Here is an 18,788-nt window from a genome sequence, read left to right as displayed (position 1 = left end):
TATTTTGAATCCCAATGTCCCGTATTTCTCTTGAGGAAATATGGTCAGCCTACTTATGCCTAAACACAACACAAAATTATGGCACCAAATGGCGTCTGCTATTTCCAACCGATTTTTCTATTTCCATTTTTTCATTTAGTTATTATTTAAAAACATACCAGAAATACGATTTTGAAAAAATTTAATACGCAAAATAATTAAATTTCACTTCTCATGTGCAAGCTCCGTTTCTCGGCGAGAACTTGGCGCTAAGGCAGTTCACGATCCATTTCTCGCATCGATGTTTATCGCGCTGGAAATCTTTCCTATCCGTATTTAAACTTTCCGGAGCCAAACAACAAGGCATTTTCGCAGTTATTTCGAAAAAAAATGACTCCAAACGCTCTAATAATAATAAAAAGGGAAGAAGATAATACCTCTCCATGGTAGGCACTGAGCTAGTATAAGTTAGAACTCCTTAATACAGCGTATATGAAGGCGTCTTAGTATAAGTCAGTGACGGTAGGATAACAGTGCGCATCGCTACAGAAAGGCATGGGCGGAGATATGCCCCCCCCCCCCCAGCGTCAAAGGTGGAGTCGACTGATCTAATGTATATATGTATGAATTGACATCATCATCATCGTGCCCCCCCCCCCCAGACTTCCAAGTCAATTTCCACCTATGCATTGCAGGCGAGTCAAGTTAGGTTAGCCCTGTGGTGGTCATGTGGAACACATACTGTTGTAATAAACGATTTGGAGGCATTCTGTTTTCGTTATTTTTGCGTATCTTTTCTTTGACTTGTGTACGTCAGTGACACCTATCGGCCGTTTTTGTTATTTTGCCTGTCAAAAAAATTCCCATGACCTAGCGATGCTAACCCTGCAAACCGTTTTTTATTTCGGTCATTTTTCCTGTTTTTATGAAGCTTTACGGACTTTGCCCACCCTGTAGGTTGATATTTGCAGCTGAGTGGGGGGGGGGGGCCTGAGATGGCTTTGGGTGAAGCACCTAAACGAAAAACCGACTCGTTGTCTATCTTGAAGCAAAAAACGTTGACCATTCCAAATCATGTGTAATCGTTAGAAAAGAGCAGAATGAGTTACACCGATTGACTAGTGATGATACTGACGTCACATTTTTGCTCAAATATGGCGGAGGTAAGGTCTAGTGGGAGGAATATGTGTCATATTTCAGGGAGCCAGGGACATAGCCAGAAAATTCGTTCGGGGGGGGGGGGGGAAGAACCAAAGTGACAGGTTAGATTTAGCTACCTTTTCCTGGTCATTTTCTCATATTTCGGAGGGGGGGGGGGAGACCAGATTCCCAAGTCCCCCCCCCCCCTGCTATGCCCTTGCAGGGAGCTCTAAGGCTGGGATTACACTATAAAAGTTTGATAAAAGTAATTTTATATTGCTTTGTATGTACACTGCTGGCCACCCAAATTGCAACACCAAGAAAGACAAGAGATATCGCAACAATATTTATTTTGTAGATAACATGTTGACCAAGCATCAAATGATTAAATTTATAGACTTCTGTGAAGTGTGGTTCCTGCCAAAATCAGTAGCCAGAGTAGCCGCCATTGTTGGAGATCACCGCTGCCACACGCCTCGGCATTGATTCAAAGAGACTTTGGATGTGTTCTTGGGGTACAGCAGACCAAGCAGCTTCCACGCGTTGCCAAAGTTGATCTGGTGTGGCAGCTGGGGATGTAATCTGGGTCAATCGTTGAGCAACCATGGACCACATGTTTTCTATCGGCGAAAGATCCGGGGAGCGAGCTGGCTAGGGAAGCAATTCAATCTGGCGATTGACGAAGAACCTTTGGACAATGCGTGCCACGTGTGGTCGCGCATTATCCTGTTGAAATATGGCTGTGGGCAAGCCCTGAAGGTAAGGAAGGACAACTGGTTCCAACACCTCGGAGATGTAGCGCTGGCTTTTTAAAGTACCGGCAATGCGTACTAGAGGAGTGCGAGAGTGATATCCAATACCGCCCCATACCATAATACCCGGTGCAGGACCAGTGTGGCGGTGCATAACGCAGCTGTTCAGCATCCTCTCTCCACGGTGTCTCCAGACTAGAATCTGACCATCGTTGTGTTGCAGACAGAAGCGTGACTCGTCAGTAAAGACAATTTCATTCCATTGTGCCGTCCACATCCTTCTTTCATCGCACCATTGGCGGCGGAGACGTCTGTGGTTCTGCGTCAAGGGTAGACGAAGCAATGGACGTCTTGCGGACAGACCACTCTGCTGTAAACGGCGTCGAATGGTACGCGCAGACACTGGATGATGCGGTACAGACTGAATGTACTGTGCTATGGTTCGTGATGTGGCTGGGCGATCCGTCACTTCCATACGCACAATACGCCTGTCATCACGTGAAGTGGTGCACTGAGGTGGATGCGATCGAACACGTCGGTCCGTCGTACCCTCCTGCATCCAACGATCACATATCCGCATTACAGTTGTTTGGTTTCGTCCAACACGACTACCGATTTCCCTGAAAGATAATCCACAATCTCGGTAGGCCACTATCCTTCCTCTGTCGAACTCGGATACTTGATCAAAAGATGATCGCTGTTTTCTACGAGGCATAATTGATCGTTTTTTTGAAAAAACCACAAGAAAAACACCATTGCCGTACTTCAAATCGTCGAAATCTCCAAGCCAATCACAGGCGCGCGTGATGTGCATCTGCGCTGAAATTCTAATCATTTGCATATCTCACCTCCGCTAATGCATGTTGTAAATTTCATATTATTTGCATGCTTCCTTCAGGGTGTTGCATTTACGGTGGCCAGCAGTGTATTTGCTTTTTCATAAAATAAATTTTATCAAACTTTTATAATGTATAATCCCAGCCTAATTCTTGTTCCCCTTCCCCAGATGATCACACCATGGATGTGTTTTGTCTGTGGTGGTCTTTTACCATGGGCCCCCACAAGGGCGAGGTTGACAGGGCCTGGGACAAATCTCATCATTTTTTGCTTTTTCACGATATAAATTAACTATAGAAGGAACAGTGACATTTTTGACCGGGGGCCCGCGAAAGATTCTAGCCTAGGGACCCTGTTCCAGGATGTGGGGCCATGTCTTTTCCCAGAGCTGTTTTCGGACTGTCTTCTTCATGTTATTATAATGGATTCCACAGAACCATAGCTAGAATATTATATGTCCTGGATGAAAACGTATGTGGGGGTGGGGGGCAAATAAGCATCCATTTATGAGCAGGATTTTCGGCCGTATTCACCAAAACAGTTTAAACGACAATTGCAGGTGAAAGGATTGAAGATCGAAGCGAATTGATTAAATTGAGGATTTTAACCAATCTGTGTCAATCGCTGATCCTTTAACCTGCAATTGTAGTTGAAACTGTGTTGGTGAATATGGCCGCTTGTTATTTTTATGTTTATGCAAAACTTAATACACAAGCCATAATCAAATGCTACAAAAAATGACACACTGAATTCTTCATACAAGAAAACTGTATATTCAATAACACATGATTATAAATTCATGTCACTTTTGAATTTGACAAGACAATGTAATGTTTATTGCAGCACATAAAATTTAATATCTTCTAGAAATTTTCGAAATGATGGACAAATATTGCTCCTTCATGCTTGTTCAGTTCATCACAAGAGAGCTGGACACTATGCGTCATTTGCGGTGGTCCACAGCTGAAAACGGCTATCTTGTTCACCTTTAATACGGAGAAACAAACCAAAAGTTTCATTGAAAGCAACAAAAATTATGCATGTAGTGAAATCAAATTGGTTAGTTCAATACAGAAATGTGAACGGCTATGATTTTTTAGTATCATAGGTGTTCAAGATTGGAAATTCTGCTCATCAAATAAAAAGTATCCATGTTTTAAAAAGTTGTGTTTAATCTTTAAATCTAGAATAGAAATAGAATAAGTTGTTGAAAGAAGTGTTTTATTTTATATAGTGTGTGAGTATTCTTCAAATGACTCAATCACAACCCTTCATTAATGAAGGTTGAGAGTAAGGCCAAGGTATTTGTAACGGCATTATTCCTTCCCCTCACCAAACAAACTGATGTTCTGGGCCCTCCTACCTAGCACGTCAATTTACATGCTAACTGCCAAATCACTGTGCCAAATGTCATTATAACCCTGTCTTCCCCACCTCTTTTTATTTGAGGTGCCCATGTGCCCTGATTAGGACGCTTTCATGTTATACAGGGTGTTCTGTAAATCCTAATGTGGCCTTTACCTTATCAACTGTTCATTGTAAAGGCATGGTTCCGATTTAAAAAGTGCTCAAAATGTGTTCAGAAATCACTCTGTATCAGTTTTGAGAGAGAAAGCACAGTGTGTCATAAATTAAGAAAAATTAAGTTGCCCCTTTGTCCTCTGACTTCTAATTAGAAAGTTGTTGCTCTGTTTTTCCTAAGGCCAACAAAAAAATTACATGCTTCTAAGTGCAATATTCGCTGGAATATTTGAATTTGAAACTACAGAAAAGTTGGGAAAGACCAGCATTAAAGTTTTCAGATTCAAAAATATCTCATCAAATATTGCACTTAGAAGCATGGAATTTTTTTTGTTTGCCTCAGTATAGAAGTGTAGAACAGAAGGGGGGGAGCGTGTTAAAAATTTAGATTTTTTTATATTTTATGACACTCTGTATTTTCACTCTTGGAACTGGTACAGAGTGATTCCTGCACACATTTTGAGCATTTTTTAAATTAGAACCATACCTTTACAATGAATGGTTGATGGGGAATAGGCTGCATTAGAGCTTACAGGATACTCTGTATAACATTTAACAATGCGAAGAGCATTGCCGTATGTGGGGTCGGGGGGAAGAGTTCTACCCCCCCAAAGCCGAGACTATAGTGTTATTTTACAGGAAAAAATGTAAACCCCCCCCCCCCTTGAGAAGGGAAAAAAAATTGAAAACCACTCATTGAGAAAATTCTGCATACGCCTATAGTGAAGAGTATAACATTTAACAATGTGATATATATATACCGTCAAACCGAAAGATACCCAGGCCACATCGCCATATGGCAATATCGGCTCATTGTTCACACGGACTGGATACCTCTGGCAATTTATTCATAAAAAAGCATACATTACAAAATATACATTACAATCATAAAATCATAATCTAAGTGTAAAATCATAATCTAAGTATAAAATCAATTGCGAGATCACAAATCTATGTATACAATCAGAAATCAAGCATATAATCCTATATATTCCATATTAAATCTTAATTCGAATATAAAGTCCTAAATCACATATTGAAATCAATAATAAAAATCAGATAAAATTCATAATCGATTTCATCCTCAATTTAAATCGTTCGATTTCCATGACATTATACTGGTCTTGTGCTATCAGTCAGTCTTCTTTGTAGTTGATCAGTTTCTTTTTTCTTTGTGAGCGGCGAGGTGGGGCAGTTTGTACTTGTGCTATAGGCTGATAAGGCGTCCGTGGGATCACTTTGTCTTCATTGTCTTCTATCCATCTAATTATTTTCTTGACTTTATTTATTCTACTTTTGTTTTCAAAAATCTCTCTGATCCAGAGTGTGGCATTTTCAGCAGCGGGCACAGCCATGTGCTTTAGATGTGCAGTTAATGTACATGTTGTCAAGTAATGGATGGGAGTGCCGATTTCACCACAAAGGCAATGATCTGTTCCTCGTTTTTTGAAGCGGTGAAGGTAATTTGGAAAAGGTCCGTGATTGGTTGTAAAAAATACAAGTTCTCTGCTCCAATTTTTGCATTGTATGAAACTTTTGGTACTATTTTGTGGACACTTCTTCCAGTTTTGGCAGCATTCCATCGGGTTTGCCATAGATTGAGTATTTCTTTTCTTGCCTTTTGTTTCGCTGTTGATGATGGTAATATTTTAATTAAATGGGCGTATATATATACCCATGTCTCGATACTTACACCCATTGAATTTTCTGTGCAAAATTTGTGGCTTATATTAGTTTAGATTACTGTAAAGTTTGTAAAGAATTTTCTTTCGACACAACAACATACATATGTATGACATATATTTTGAGTAGAAAGATTGACAGATACTTTTGGGATACACTCTATCGCTTATTCCCAGAGAGAAATGAACTTCTACTCACATCAGGATGCTCTTGCTGCAGAGATTCAAAGAACGTTTTAAAATCGGGTCTGCCAAAGTGAGTGATCGACCTCAAGCCAGTGAATAAACTTCTCCCACTGACCCTCTGGAAATGTCTCTCACATATGTACTGAAATTAGAAGCATTGATTGACATGAATATTTTTCATAAATCACATGTTACATAAATCGATAGACTAAATGCTGTGAAATATATTACCAGCATAGTAGTTCGAAGATCAAATTTCTGATAGAATTGAGTCACAAAAATATGAACATCCACTAATCCATTCTTATCGCTGTCCTCCACTTCTCGAATAATATCAGTCATCCATTCAAAATGCTTCTGAGTCCTTGTTACCCATATGAAGTACAACTGTAATAGATCAAAGAAAGAGCATTGGTAGAAATATAACAGAGTTTCAATAATTCCAACACTCAGCTATAAACATAATTATAGCTACTACAACTACTGTTACTAAATCACTCATTTACTCGCACAAACATTCCTCTGGGGAATTGCTAACGAATTGATACATGACATAATGTATTTTGCACCTAACGTGAAGTTTGTTTCTGAAGAATGCATGTTGTATGTTCAAGAAGTGCTGCCATCTGTCTTTAGAATTCAAAAGTTGAACAACTCGACCAGTCACATTCTTGTTAAATGCTGGTGGCTTGATTAGCATGCTCATTTTTAGCTATGGAGGTCTGGGTCTAATTCCTGATTAGGATTTGAATGTCAAAGTGAATAATTGAATAGTTAATAATAATAATTTATTAGAAAAAAAAAGAGAAAAGAAAAATGCAATATATATATACATACAATATTCTACTCAAGGGATCGCTATATATATAGTTTTTCAATAGTAAATATATAGTCTGATTTATAATTATAGGCAGATGGTGTAGGGTTACGAGAGGAAATAATATTTATAGTTTTTTTCAGAGCTTATTAAAACATTCAAGTTGGACTCATAATCACCTCCCCCAAACACATATAGCATACTGAATAAGTGAGTAGAACCAAGCAAAATAAAGTGTATGAATAAAAAAATTGAGGAGATATAATATTTTTCAAGCAATATAAGCAAACATTCATGTATTTTATTTTGTTACTAAGTGCAGTTGCATGAAAGTTATATTTCAAATTTTTGTTTATAGTGACTCCTAAATATGTAAACTCCTCAGTTTCCGAGACATTCAGGCATAAACATTGGTCACTAGAACACCCCAACTCATGACATCGAATTATAAGTGTTTCAATATTTCTATTATATAATTGAAAATTTAAATATTTAGTTTTGTTGAGATTCAAGGTTAACTTATTATGCTTCAACTTAAAAATATTAATTTTATTTAAAATGTTAATTTTTGTTAAATCTTCTTCAGTATCAGATTTCAACATGGTATATGTTTGTTCCGACAAAACAATAGCTGTGTAATTGGCATAGCTAATCAAATCCCCACCATGTAGATCCAAATTATTGATATCATTAACAAAGATTAGAGATAAAATTGGTCCAAGAACAGAACTCTGTGGGATGCCATTTTTAATAATCCTATATGTAATTATGGTATTATTTATTTTAACTGCTTGTGCATTCTATTTATACAAATATAAATACAATGCCACAACAGGCAAAATGCCCAACGAGGTGGCTGACATATAACTTTTAAACCAGTGATAAGTATTGCCTCTTAGACCTGAACAATATAGCTTATGCATAAGAATTGCATGATCGACATTATCAAAGGTTTTTTTTAAATCTGAAAATATAGCAAGGGTTCTATTTGCTGTCATTAATACTTTCATATACTTTTTCTGAAAATTTCAAAATTGCCATTTTCTTATTTTTAAGAAAACCGAACTGATTTTTCGAAAAAAAATGAAATTGATTTAAAAAAATTTATAATTTTGTGCTTCATTATTTTTCCCAAATTTTAGAAAAAATAGATATCGGACGATAATTTTCGAAATCGTTGACATTACCAGATATATGAATGGGTATGACTAGAGCGTATTTTAATTTATTAATAAAAACTCCACTGAGAATTGAAGAGTTTATGATGTTGGTTATAAACTTTAAATGGTATTTATATACTGACAGTTTTTAACGTTTTTGGCATGATTTCATCATAACCGACCACTTCACTATGTCAAAGTTTATTTATTAAATTCTTTATATTCCTTTCCTCTATAGAATTATGCTGGTTTGGTACTAAAAACTCTATTTCATCTATTAACTCGGAATCTTCAGTTTTTGCAGAATTAATAAAAAATTCATTCATTTCATCCACTAATGTTTTAGAGTCAGTATTTACCAGAAGTACAATTTTATTTATGTTTTGATTTATGATATCAATAGTAACTTTCCACTGTTTCTTGAAGTTGTTACCACATTTTATAAATTTGTTATTGTAGAAAGCATTTGTTGCAGCTTTTATTTTCTTTCTTAACTGTTTATTATAGATTTTGTAATCATTTTCTTCATCATGATCTGAAGGATTTCATTGAAAAACTTTATAAAGTCTTTCTTTAGTATCAACCATACATTTCAATTCATATGTAATCTATTCACTTTTCAAATTATTAGAAAAGTGAATTAGTATTTTATAAAATAATATATATACACTCATGTCCATAAATTAAGGATAATGCCAGCTCCGACAAATAAAGGTTCAGGAACAAAACAAATGTTACTTATTCATAAAGCCCATTTATTAAACAAAAGATAAAGAACAAAAACGATGGTTTATGTAAGACACTATTCATAAAAACTATGATTTTTGCTCCCTGGAGCAATTGTAAAAAATATCTCCTTTACAAAAACTTGCTATTACATGGTCGGTATGATGGTTAATACATTGTATGTCTCCCATGCGATGAAATACAGTCCGTACAACGCCTAGGCATGCTGAGTATCAAATTATCGATCTGATCTTGGGGAAGATCACTCCACTCAGCAAGCAATGCTCTCCGAAGTTCCGGTACACATGTAGGAGGTGGTTGACGGGCTGCAACTCGTCGGCCAAGCATGTCCCTCACATGCTCTATCGGATTCAAGTCAGGTGAGAATGCTGGCCATTCCATACGGGTTATATCCTCAGATTCGAGGCATTCGTTTACGATGTTTGCTCGGTGAGGACGGGCATTGTCATCCATAAACACAAATTCTGTGCCCATGGCACCCCTAAACAAACGTACATGTTGTTCCAGAATGATGTCCCGATAAATTTGGGCTTTCATGGTTCCAGTTTGAACATGCAGATCTGTTCTGGAATCCAGTATAATTCCACCCCAAACGAGAAATGCTGCACCACTTTAACGGTGTCGTTCAATGATGTTGTCTTGGTGGTAACGGGTACCTGGCGTTCTCCATATGAAAGACCGACGTGAATCAGACTGCAAGCTAAACCTGGACTCGTCGGAAAACATCACACAAGCCCACTGTGACGATGTCCACATTGCATGTTCTCTACTCCAGGCTAATCGCTGCCAACAGTGAGTTGCCGTGAGCGGAACACATCGGACAGGCCTGCGAGCATATAGACCAATATCTCCCAAACGTCTGTACACGGTTTGCCTTGAAACTGTGGTACCCGTGGCTGCAGATAGCTGACGAGACAGGTCGGATGTTGTGCTCCGTCTGCTTCTTTTGGCAGTTACTGCCAAATACCGGTCTTCATTCGGCGTTGTAACTCTGGGGCGTTCTGTACTGTAACGTCTACTGACATTTCCGTTATCTTGGAATCGTTGCCAAAGCCTAGAGATGACACTTTGGGCAATTCCAAATTCCTCGGATACTTCCATCTGAGTACGCCCATATTCCAGGCGGCCGATAATTCTACCACGTAAAAAATCATCCACATGCGTCCTCTGTGTCATGACTATTCGCTTATGGCACTGAGCGCCTTACAGAACTCTTGTGAACAATTTTACTTCTTTGCCACCATTCCTTATATACCCTTCTCTTACACTCTCGTCATTGTGACGTACTATCGGCATCATCTGGTGGCTTCCTGAAATTTGCATATCATTCTTGCAGATGTGTGTGATAATTCTACAGGTGAAATTTTTACTTTAGATTTCGGTTTCCGTGTGATTCTGAATTATCCTTAATTTATGGACATGAATGCATTATAATATTTTACAAAGTTTATAATTAGTATGAACTATTCCTTAAACAAATTTTTCACATACTGTATCTTTGAACTTCAAATTATACAATATTGCACAATTATAGATGGGCCAGAACAGGCAACAGCCTAGCAAGGTGGCTGCAAGAAGAAATACAATAATATTCAAAAAAAATTTACTCTGAGGTTTTGTTTACCTTTCTACATGCAATTTTAACTTTCACATTTGCTTTGAAAACAACATCTTTCAAAATCGAAGCAAATGGTGTTATTCCAATGCCACCACCAACCAAGACAGAAACGTCATATCTAAACCAGTCCTGATGTCCTTCTCCATATGGCCCATCCAAATAGATCTATGAGGATAGAAAAATTATAATGCAAGTGAATATTTAAAAAAAAATTATTTTAATTCCTGCAAATTTACATACCCGTTATCATATTGAATTTATGACACATGTTCTTTTTCTATTTATAATAGCATTATAACAAATGGCGTTACAAGACATTATGCTGCAGTGATCAGGGCTATAATTGAGTCGATGCTGTGATATTAAACATAAGCTAAGAAGCAGGGTCGTAACTAGGCTAGGGCAAGCGGGCCCCACAAAAGTTTACATTGCCTTTCAAAAGGGGCCCAAGGAAGGCACACTACAGTCTTGCTAAGAAGCATTATGGATCAATAAGAAAAACTTTGATGGCGTAAAATTTTAAACCAAATCACATAATCAGGGTAATCTATTTAAAATCTTTGGAAAGACTAATTTGAAGACCCAGCAAGTATTCACAAAAAAAAGAAAAGATAAAAATAAAATTATTGTGTAGTACATACTGTATCACTTGGTAGGTTATTGTTTATACCATATATAGGGTGTTCATAAACTGTTTAGAAAAAATTATAGGGGTGATAGTACCCATAAACTGGGCCATAACAAGGATTTCTGCCACCCAGGACAAACATCATTTTGCTGCCCCCCTCAACTTTAAAATTCGATAATTTTATAACTGTTCTTTGCTCCCACCTAAATTTTGCAGCACTTGGCAATTACCTCCCCTGCACTCCCCCTCTAGTTCCAGTTCTGCCCATAAAGAAAAACATTTACAATGGAACCTATGGTCGCAATCCATTCAGAGCGCCAGAAAAGCAAAACTTAGACATACATCCAACTAGCAAAAGTCCTTACTTCTGGCCTCCACACTCCTCATACCTAATTCCACTGGACTTCTTCTTGTAAAGGGCACATGAAAGCATTGGTGTACAAGACACCTGTTGTCTCCATAGAAGATCTCATCGCAAGAATTCTTGTTACAATGGACAAGATCAATATGATACCAGTAGTCTACGAGAGGGTGTCCCAGTCTTTCATTCACTGGCTGATCTGAACTGTGTAATGACACCCTTGGAGATGTGGTATTAAGAATCTCATTTGAGTCTCTTTTACTGATCTGCACATGACTGTGCAACTTATGATTTTATTGTGTCTCTTTCTTTCACTGTCAAAACTTCAATGCGGACAATTTGCTTTATGCCTTTCTGACACTCTGAGTCGATTTTGACCATAGGTTTCATTGCAAATATTGTTAAATATTGTTTGCCTTCATGGGTAGAATCACCCCTCCAATTTTTCTAAGCAATTTACAAACACCCTGTATGTATCTGTAAGATAGAATTGTTTTGATAAGGGAAAAAAACCAGAACTCTGGAAAAATGATTTCTTAAACAGGAAAATATCTTGAGTGGAAACTTTTGATACAATATCTATCCACTGTCTTTATTTTCTTTCCCTTCCATATATTTCACTTGTCTGCTACATAAAACTGAAAGAATAACTTTTGAAATAGCCATAGCCGGGCCGTCTTAAGAGCATCATGGGTCCCCGGGACAAGTGGTTTTTGTGAGGTCCCTCTTGTCCTTAGGTGCCCAGGTAGGCCCATGTGTTAAAACGACACTTGAACGTAGTATCTTCCATCATTATACAATGAACACAATCTCTCACCTTTGGATAGGCATGCTGCTGAAGATTGACCGGGTCATAGATATTCCTTAAATTAGTTGTCCATGGACCAACTGCTCTTATGTGCAACATGAGATTTTCTTCATGGGGAGCAGAGGACAGAGTAAATGGATGGTATTCATTTCCATTCAGAGCTACGCAAGCTATTCTCACCCACTGGCCACTCTTATACTCAAAATTTGCTGGTCGTTTGAACTCCAAGAAAGTGACATCTATACAAGGGGAAAAAAAATCAAAAATATAGGTATAACCAGCCTTATTTGCATATATTATAAAATACATTGTTTTGATAGAGTAATTCAATAGAAAAGTGAGTTGCTGCAAATACAAATACATCTATATGAATGAGTTGATAACTCAATAACACAACTATATAATAATAAAATTTATCTGTATCATAACTACCCAACACATTCTCTTGTATAGGCATCACACACACGTATACATGCACACAGCTTACATTATATTATATATATTTAAAAAACATTCTTATTAGTCAATGGTAATCTTTAAAAAACAAAAAAATACTGATACTGCTCATGATAAAAAGAAGGAAAAAATAGGAATAACACTTATTCATCAGCATTATCTGTACAATATATGACTAGTCTTATTCAATCAGTATAGCATGGGGCTTTATTGCCAGACACTGCATTCACCAACAATACATATGTTCGTACAATAAGACCCTGATTATTCGAGCCTTGATTGACTGTGTTGCAAGTTATAAGAGGTGATTCTCATAAATTCATTTGAAAAATTGGGGCAATAAAAAGAGGTGCACATCCCTTAGTGTCGATACACTTTGGTTTACAGAATGCCAAAGCATCGAATAGAATTCGACATGTTGTGAAGGTAATGGCTCAACTAGTGTTTCCCAAAGTGGGTGATATTGCTTCTTGAAGGGATGATGAAACAAATAAAAGGAACAATAAAAGCTATAGGTACAACATAAGATCTTATGGGTTTTCTTAGCCAGTAGAGATAGATTTATTTTTTCCAAGAATGAGAAAAAAATGTTTAAAACAAATAAGACATGACCTATGAAGAGCAGTTGTCAAACACTATGGTGCTTCCAGAAGCATTTAAGAGTGCTTGATGACAGAAGACATCGAAAAAATATTTTTCAAAGTACCGAAATCTAAAATATCTCTTTCAAAGTACTATTTAAATGGATAAAGGCATTTCTTCCTTTTTTTCAATATTTAAAGCAAATCCAAAATAAAATTTGCTTATGAAATTTTGTTCGCAGCTAGCAATTCATTGCTAAAAAAACACATCAATCCCCAAATCAGTATAAAAACCTAGACCTCTTGATTAAAATTCGTGCTAAACATATGAATGATAGTTGCAGATGATTCCAGCAGTATCACAATATTCATCTGTGTAAAATAAACTATGTAGATCAAAACATAGCGGAACATTGAATCAAAGGAAATTAAGACATGAAACACTGGATAAAACTAATTCATCATCTCTTCTAATAATGCCATGTACTTAGTGAAAAGAATTAAAAATAAGTGTTACCTGATGGGAGCAATTCAGCTTTGATGACAGAAATTTCTACGTTCTTTCTACTGATACTTATAAGTCTATCAATAGTAAACAATACACATGGGGCAACAAAGTAGTAGTAAAATATTGGATCTTGCACAACTCTCCCTAAGCCATGTAAAATCATTAAAATGTACAGCACCGGATAGAGGTTATGAGTCGCCCAAAATGAGTTGAATACATGACGCCTAGCATACTGAACAGCAAATACATATATCAAACTCAAGACGATGACTAGCAGGACACCTGTAGTACCTATAATAAAGTTTAAAAACAATCAGGAAAAAGTGATATAATAATAATCAGCATAAAACGTTACCCTATATTCTCATCAATATTGGAAGTGATCTGTTCAGCCTTTTTTATAGGGGAGGGGGAGAGAGAAAATGTTCTTTATTTTTGTGAAAATGATTCATAATTTTGCAAGAAGTAAGTGGGAAGAGGAAACAATCTAATTCATTTTATGCCTAGATTGAAGGACTAAAGAAATGAAATTTCAAATTTATGGTTTTGTTAGTTTCTATTGTGTGAAGGGTTCAAAAAATTTCAGCTGAACAGACCTCTGATCTCTCTCAGTGATATACCCCCATAAATATAGTCATAGGCGTACACAGAATTTTCTCGAGGGGGGGTTTCAGATTTTTTTTCTTTCCGAGGGGGTTTACTTTTTTTTCCTGCAAAATAACACTATAATTTTGGCTCAAGAAAGGGGGGGGGTTACCCCAATCCCTCCCCTTTGCATACGCCAGTGAATATCGTTCATGCATTAAATCAACTAAATTTAGCACATTAAAATTCATCATGAAATAAAATAAACATTCAATGTTTACCAAAAGCCAAAATTGCTAAAAATTTATCATTACAAAAAAATTATTAAAACAGTTGTGAAATAAACTGTATTCCCCACATCAGCTGGCACACCGGAAAAGGGAGACCAATATGCCAGAAATACCTATATTTTCGAGCATGCTGGAAAGTTTCAGTCTCAGATTCTGGAATTTCTGGATAATTCTAAGAACTGATTGAATCTACTGACTTGAACTTTCTCTTTTTTCTACATTTTAGAATTTTTTTCTTTCTATAAACTACAAGTTAGAGCTTTATGCTTGCATTTTGCTACTGAAATCTTGATTTATGAAATATGTCGGATACTATAAGTATATTTGTTCATGAGGGGATTAGATTAGTTTAATGGAAATATAAGTAGACTGTGAAGTATTTTTGTATTCCTTGTTAGAATATTATGTTAATGGACAAACAATTGATTTATTTATTTGTTTTTGGTATCTGGCAACACATTATTAGTCAAGTATTTAGTTTGAGTTTTGGCAACAGTACAAAAAACATGGCTGCTCAAGTCTGAACATAAACAGATGTTGTCTCTTATTTTAAGTGTTTAAATCTCTATATGTGTCTTTTTTCAGTTGAATATTCTGGTTATAATTACTTACACACACACACATCATTAGTAAGAAGGATATATCAACACATCCAAAATAATAAGATTCCTTGATCCTGTATGTAAAATGTGAGCATATACATGTATGAGCAGAGTGAAGAATTAAAAGAATTCCATGGCAAAAGTTTTTAGTTTATTATTATCTACTATTCGTGTTTGAAAATGAACTCAATAATGATCGTGTCCACCAGCATGGATCAACAACAATCCCTTGGATGGATTTTCTTCGTTTTGCAAAATGTAAGTTTGTTGATGTGATGAATAAAATTGAATTGAAAAAAACATTATGTAATATATAAATGACAGTATATTTCTTCAATCTCTGAACTAGTAGAAAAATCTGCAGAATACAGTTACTGTATTTTATATTGGTTTAATTATAATTAAATTAGAGTAGTAAGTAAATGCTCAATTTTAATTTTTGTTATCAAATTCCTTGACAACACATGTTTGCTAACAATGAAAAACCATGACTTTATTCTGATTCTCTTATACATTCAGCACTTGATATAAATTGATATAGGTTTTATAAATGTATTTTTTGACTCTCATTAAGCTTCGCTTTTCCCAGCATACTGGAAATGGACCCAACCCAACATTCAAAAAGCTGGTGTCCCTCAAGTTATGCAGAATGCTGGTTAAAGCAAAAGAATACGGTATTAAAAATTTCTTCAATTTGTATATATACAGTGGAACAGAATTTTTAAGAAATGTCAGAATATTTTTATAACTTTTATTTTCAAAGATTTGCTGTTTAACAAGTTGGTCAGTTGCCAATATCCTTGCTGCTGTGGTGGTTGAGTGGTCATAAGCTATGTCTACACTGGTGCGTTTTTTCTGCGTCAATGCGCTTTGCACTGGCACACCTGTCATCAAGCGTGTCGTAATCACTCAAGCGTGACTCAAACTTGTTGAAAGGCGGCAATTTTTTGAGAGGCATTCCTTTTCCTTCTGCTCCACCAGGTTTGGAGATTTTCGTTCAATTTCCCTTTCCTTTTCTTGAAGATTCAGTGTTGTTTTCATAAGTTTTTCTCGATTTTTATATGATGTCATCCAAAAAAAACTTTGAATACTTTTGAAGACTTCAGGTCACGTAGTGCATTACGTGATATGAGGTCGGGCTACCAACGTCCCATATAAATTCCGTTTTACATCCATGTCAGAGATCTCAATAGCTCATCTAGTTACCTTCTCTTTCCCTCTGGGGGTTCCCGTGGTTCGTCGGTGGAGGCCACGTCGAGTCGTCATCGTCAAACTCTATTTTAATTGTGTAATATATTAGTGCAATATAATATAAATGTTCAGCAAAGTGTTATATAAATGTGCAATATATTTTACCTCCACGCCGTCGGTGGTTCCTAGGACCATCTCACGGTTTATAATGTCATGAGTTTTTACAATGTGCAATAGGCCTAAAAGTTGTGGATCGTGGCCAGATCTCCAATTTGTTTATGTTTGGTTGCCAGATTCAATATTATAATGTTTACAATATTTCCTTTTCTCATGAAATTATGTAAATCAGATATAAGCTAATACCGCACCTTCAATGTTGTGATTGGTTCTTCAGTGAGGCATTGTGGGAATGCTGCTATATAAAAGCCAGCTAGAGATGTGCTGACTCTCCTCCTCTACTTCCTCTCGACTTCCTTGCCTACGACCGATTCAATGATTTAATCAGCAAGGTGTCACGCCCTGTCATGGTGTGAGCTAGATCGTCTCATAAATACAATGAAGTTACAATAGTAGAAGTGTGCCTTGGCACTTATCCCGTCTCATCGCACGTAAGGTTTCAACGTCGTCGTGATCCAGTGATCGGTTAGTGGCCAGACAGGCCACCTGTGGACTTTCATCTCCAGTTCCATGTGTAGTGGCTGAGCTTTCATCTCAACGTGTGTGTTTACACCAAAATCGTCTGAAGCTGGTGCCGACGAATCTTTGGTTGTGTGGCAGACACCTGAGAGTATCTACCGGACGATGTGATAACACATGAAAACCTGGACACGGCGGTGAGATCGATTCATATTTTTGTTTCATTGTGACAATGAGAGAAAAGCTTGTGATAAAATGTTGACAAATAGTTTAACATATAAAAGGCCTGTGATAATTGTGATTACGCTGATTAATGGTTTAACAATATAATTGAATAAATGTTATAGTTCTATCTAAACTTTGTCTATTCCATTGTTGTCATCCACTCAATGTTTACTGGGGGAAAAATATTAAAGAACCGGGAGGTAACGATCAAGAACGTTACAAACTTTAACCAGATGTGTTGGAGGACTATTTATGATAATGAGATCTAATGGTATATATATGTACACTGAAGAGCCAAAAAAACTGGTACACCTGCTTAATATCGTGTAGGGCCCCCGCGAGCCAGCAGAAGTGCCGCAACACGACGTGGCATGGACTCGACTAATGTCTGAAGTAGTGCTGGAGATAATTGACACCATGAATCCTGCAGGGCTGTCCATAAATCCGTAGGAGTAAGAGGGGGTGGAGATCTCATCTGAACAGCACCTTGCAAGGCATCCCAGATATGATCAATAATGTTCATGTCTGGGGATTTAGGTGGCCAGCGGAAGTGTCGAAAGTCAGAAGAGTGTTCCTGGAGCCACTTTGTAGCAATTCTGGACGTGTGGGGTATCGCATTGTCTTGCTGAAATTGTCGAAGTCAGTCGGAGTGCACAATGGACATGAATGGGTGCAGGTGATCAGACAGGATGCTTACGTACCTGTCACAGTTGTATCTAGACGTATCAGGGGTCCCATATCACGCCAACTGCACACGCCCCATACCATCACAGAGCTTCCACCAGCTTGAACAGTCCCCTGTTGACATGTAGGGTCCATGGATTCATAAGGTTGTATCCATACCCGTACACATCTATCAGCTCGAAGCAATTGGAACCAAGACTCATCAGACCAGGCAACGTGTTTCCAGTCCTCAACAGTACAATGTCGGTGTTGTCGGGCCCAGGCGCGGCGTAAAGCTTTGTGTCGTGCAGTCATCAAGGGTACACGAGTAGGCCTTCGGCTCTGAAAGCCCATATCGATGATGTTTCGTTGATTGGTTCACACGCTGACACTTGTTGATGGCCCAGCATTGAAATCTGCAGCAATTTGCGGAAGGGTTGCACGTTTGTCACGTTTAATGACTCTCGTCAGTCCCGTTCTTGCATGATCTTTTTCCGGCCGCAGCGATGTCGTAGATTTAATTTTTTACCATATTCACGTTACACTCGTGAAATGGTCGTACGCGAAAATCCAAATTTCATCGCTACCTCGAAGATGCTATGTCCCATCTCTCATGCGCTGACTATAACACCACGTTGCAATACCCCTTTACCAGTACAGTTTCTTGCATGGGCAAACGGGGCACGTGCCCTTGCAATTTTAGGGTGCCCACAAATTGGATTTCCTTTCCTTTATTTTTTTTAACATTTCTTTCCATAGAATATTTCCAAACGTGGAATTTAATTTGAGAGTAATTGTGTAAACTTTTTATTTAC

General features: G+C 37.3%; 1 protein-coding gene across 1 annotated transcript in view; it reads right to left on the bottom strand.

Moving 5' to 3' along the window:
* Window positions 1-3,463: 3,463 nt before the first annotated feature.
* LOC149071076 (dual oxidase 2-like) overlaps window positions 3,464-18,788 on the bottom strand; it is a 120,295-nt gene continuing 104,970 nt past the window's right edge. Inside the window, exons 26-31 of the mRNA XM_089248141.1 lie at window positions 13,791-14,072; window positions 12,246-12,475; window positions 10,446-10,604; window positions 6,329-6,484; window positions 6,111-6,239; window positions 3,464-3,694 (exon numbers count right to left, since the gene is read on the bottom strand). Coding sequence (XP_089104267.1) covers window positions 3,572-3,694; window positions 6,111-6,239; window positions 6,329-6,484; window positions 10,446-10,604; window positions 12,246-12,475; window positions 13,791-14,072 — 1,079 coding nt within the window. The 3' untranslated portion in view covers window positions 3,464-3,571. The remainder of the gene's footprint in view (window positions 3,695-6,110; window positions 6,240-6,328; window positions 6,485-10,445; window positions 10,605-12,245; window positions 12,476-13,790; window positions 14,073-18,788) is intronic.

Source organism: Pholcus phalangioides, unplaced genomic scaffold, assembly GCF_987345545.1.
Source record: "Pholcus phalangioides strain wild (caught in Gottingen) unplaced genomic scaffold, Ppha-v1.0 ptg000019l_1, whole genome shotgun sequence".
Taxonomy (NCBI): Eukaryota; Metazoa; Arthropoda; class Arachnida; order Araneae; family Pholcidae; genus Pholcus; species Pholcus phalangioides.
This window is presented reverse-complemented; position numbering and strand designations above follow the sequence as displayed.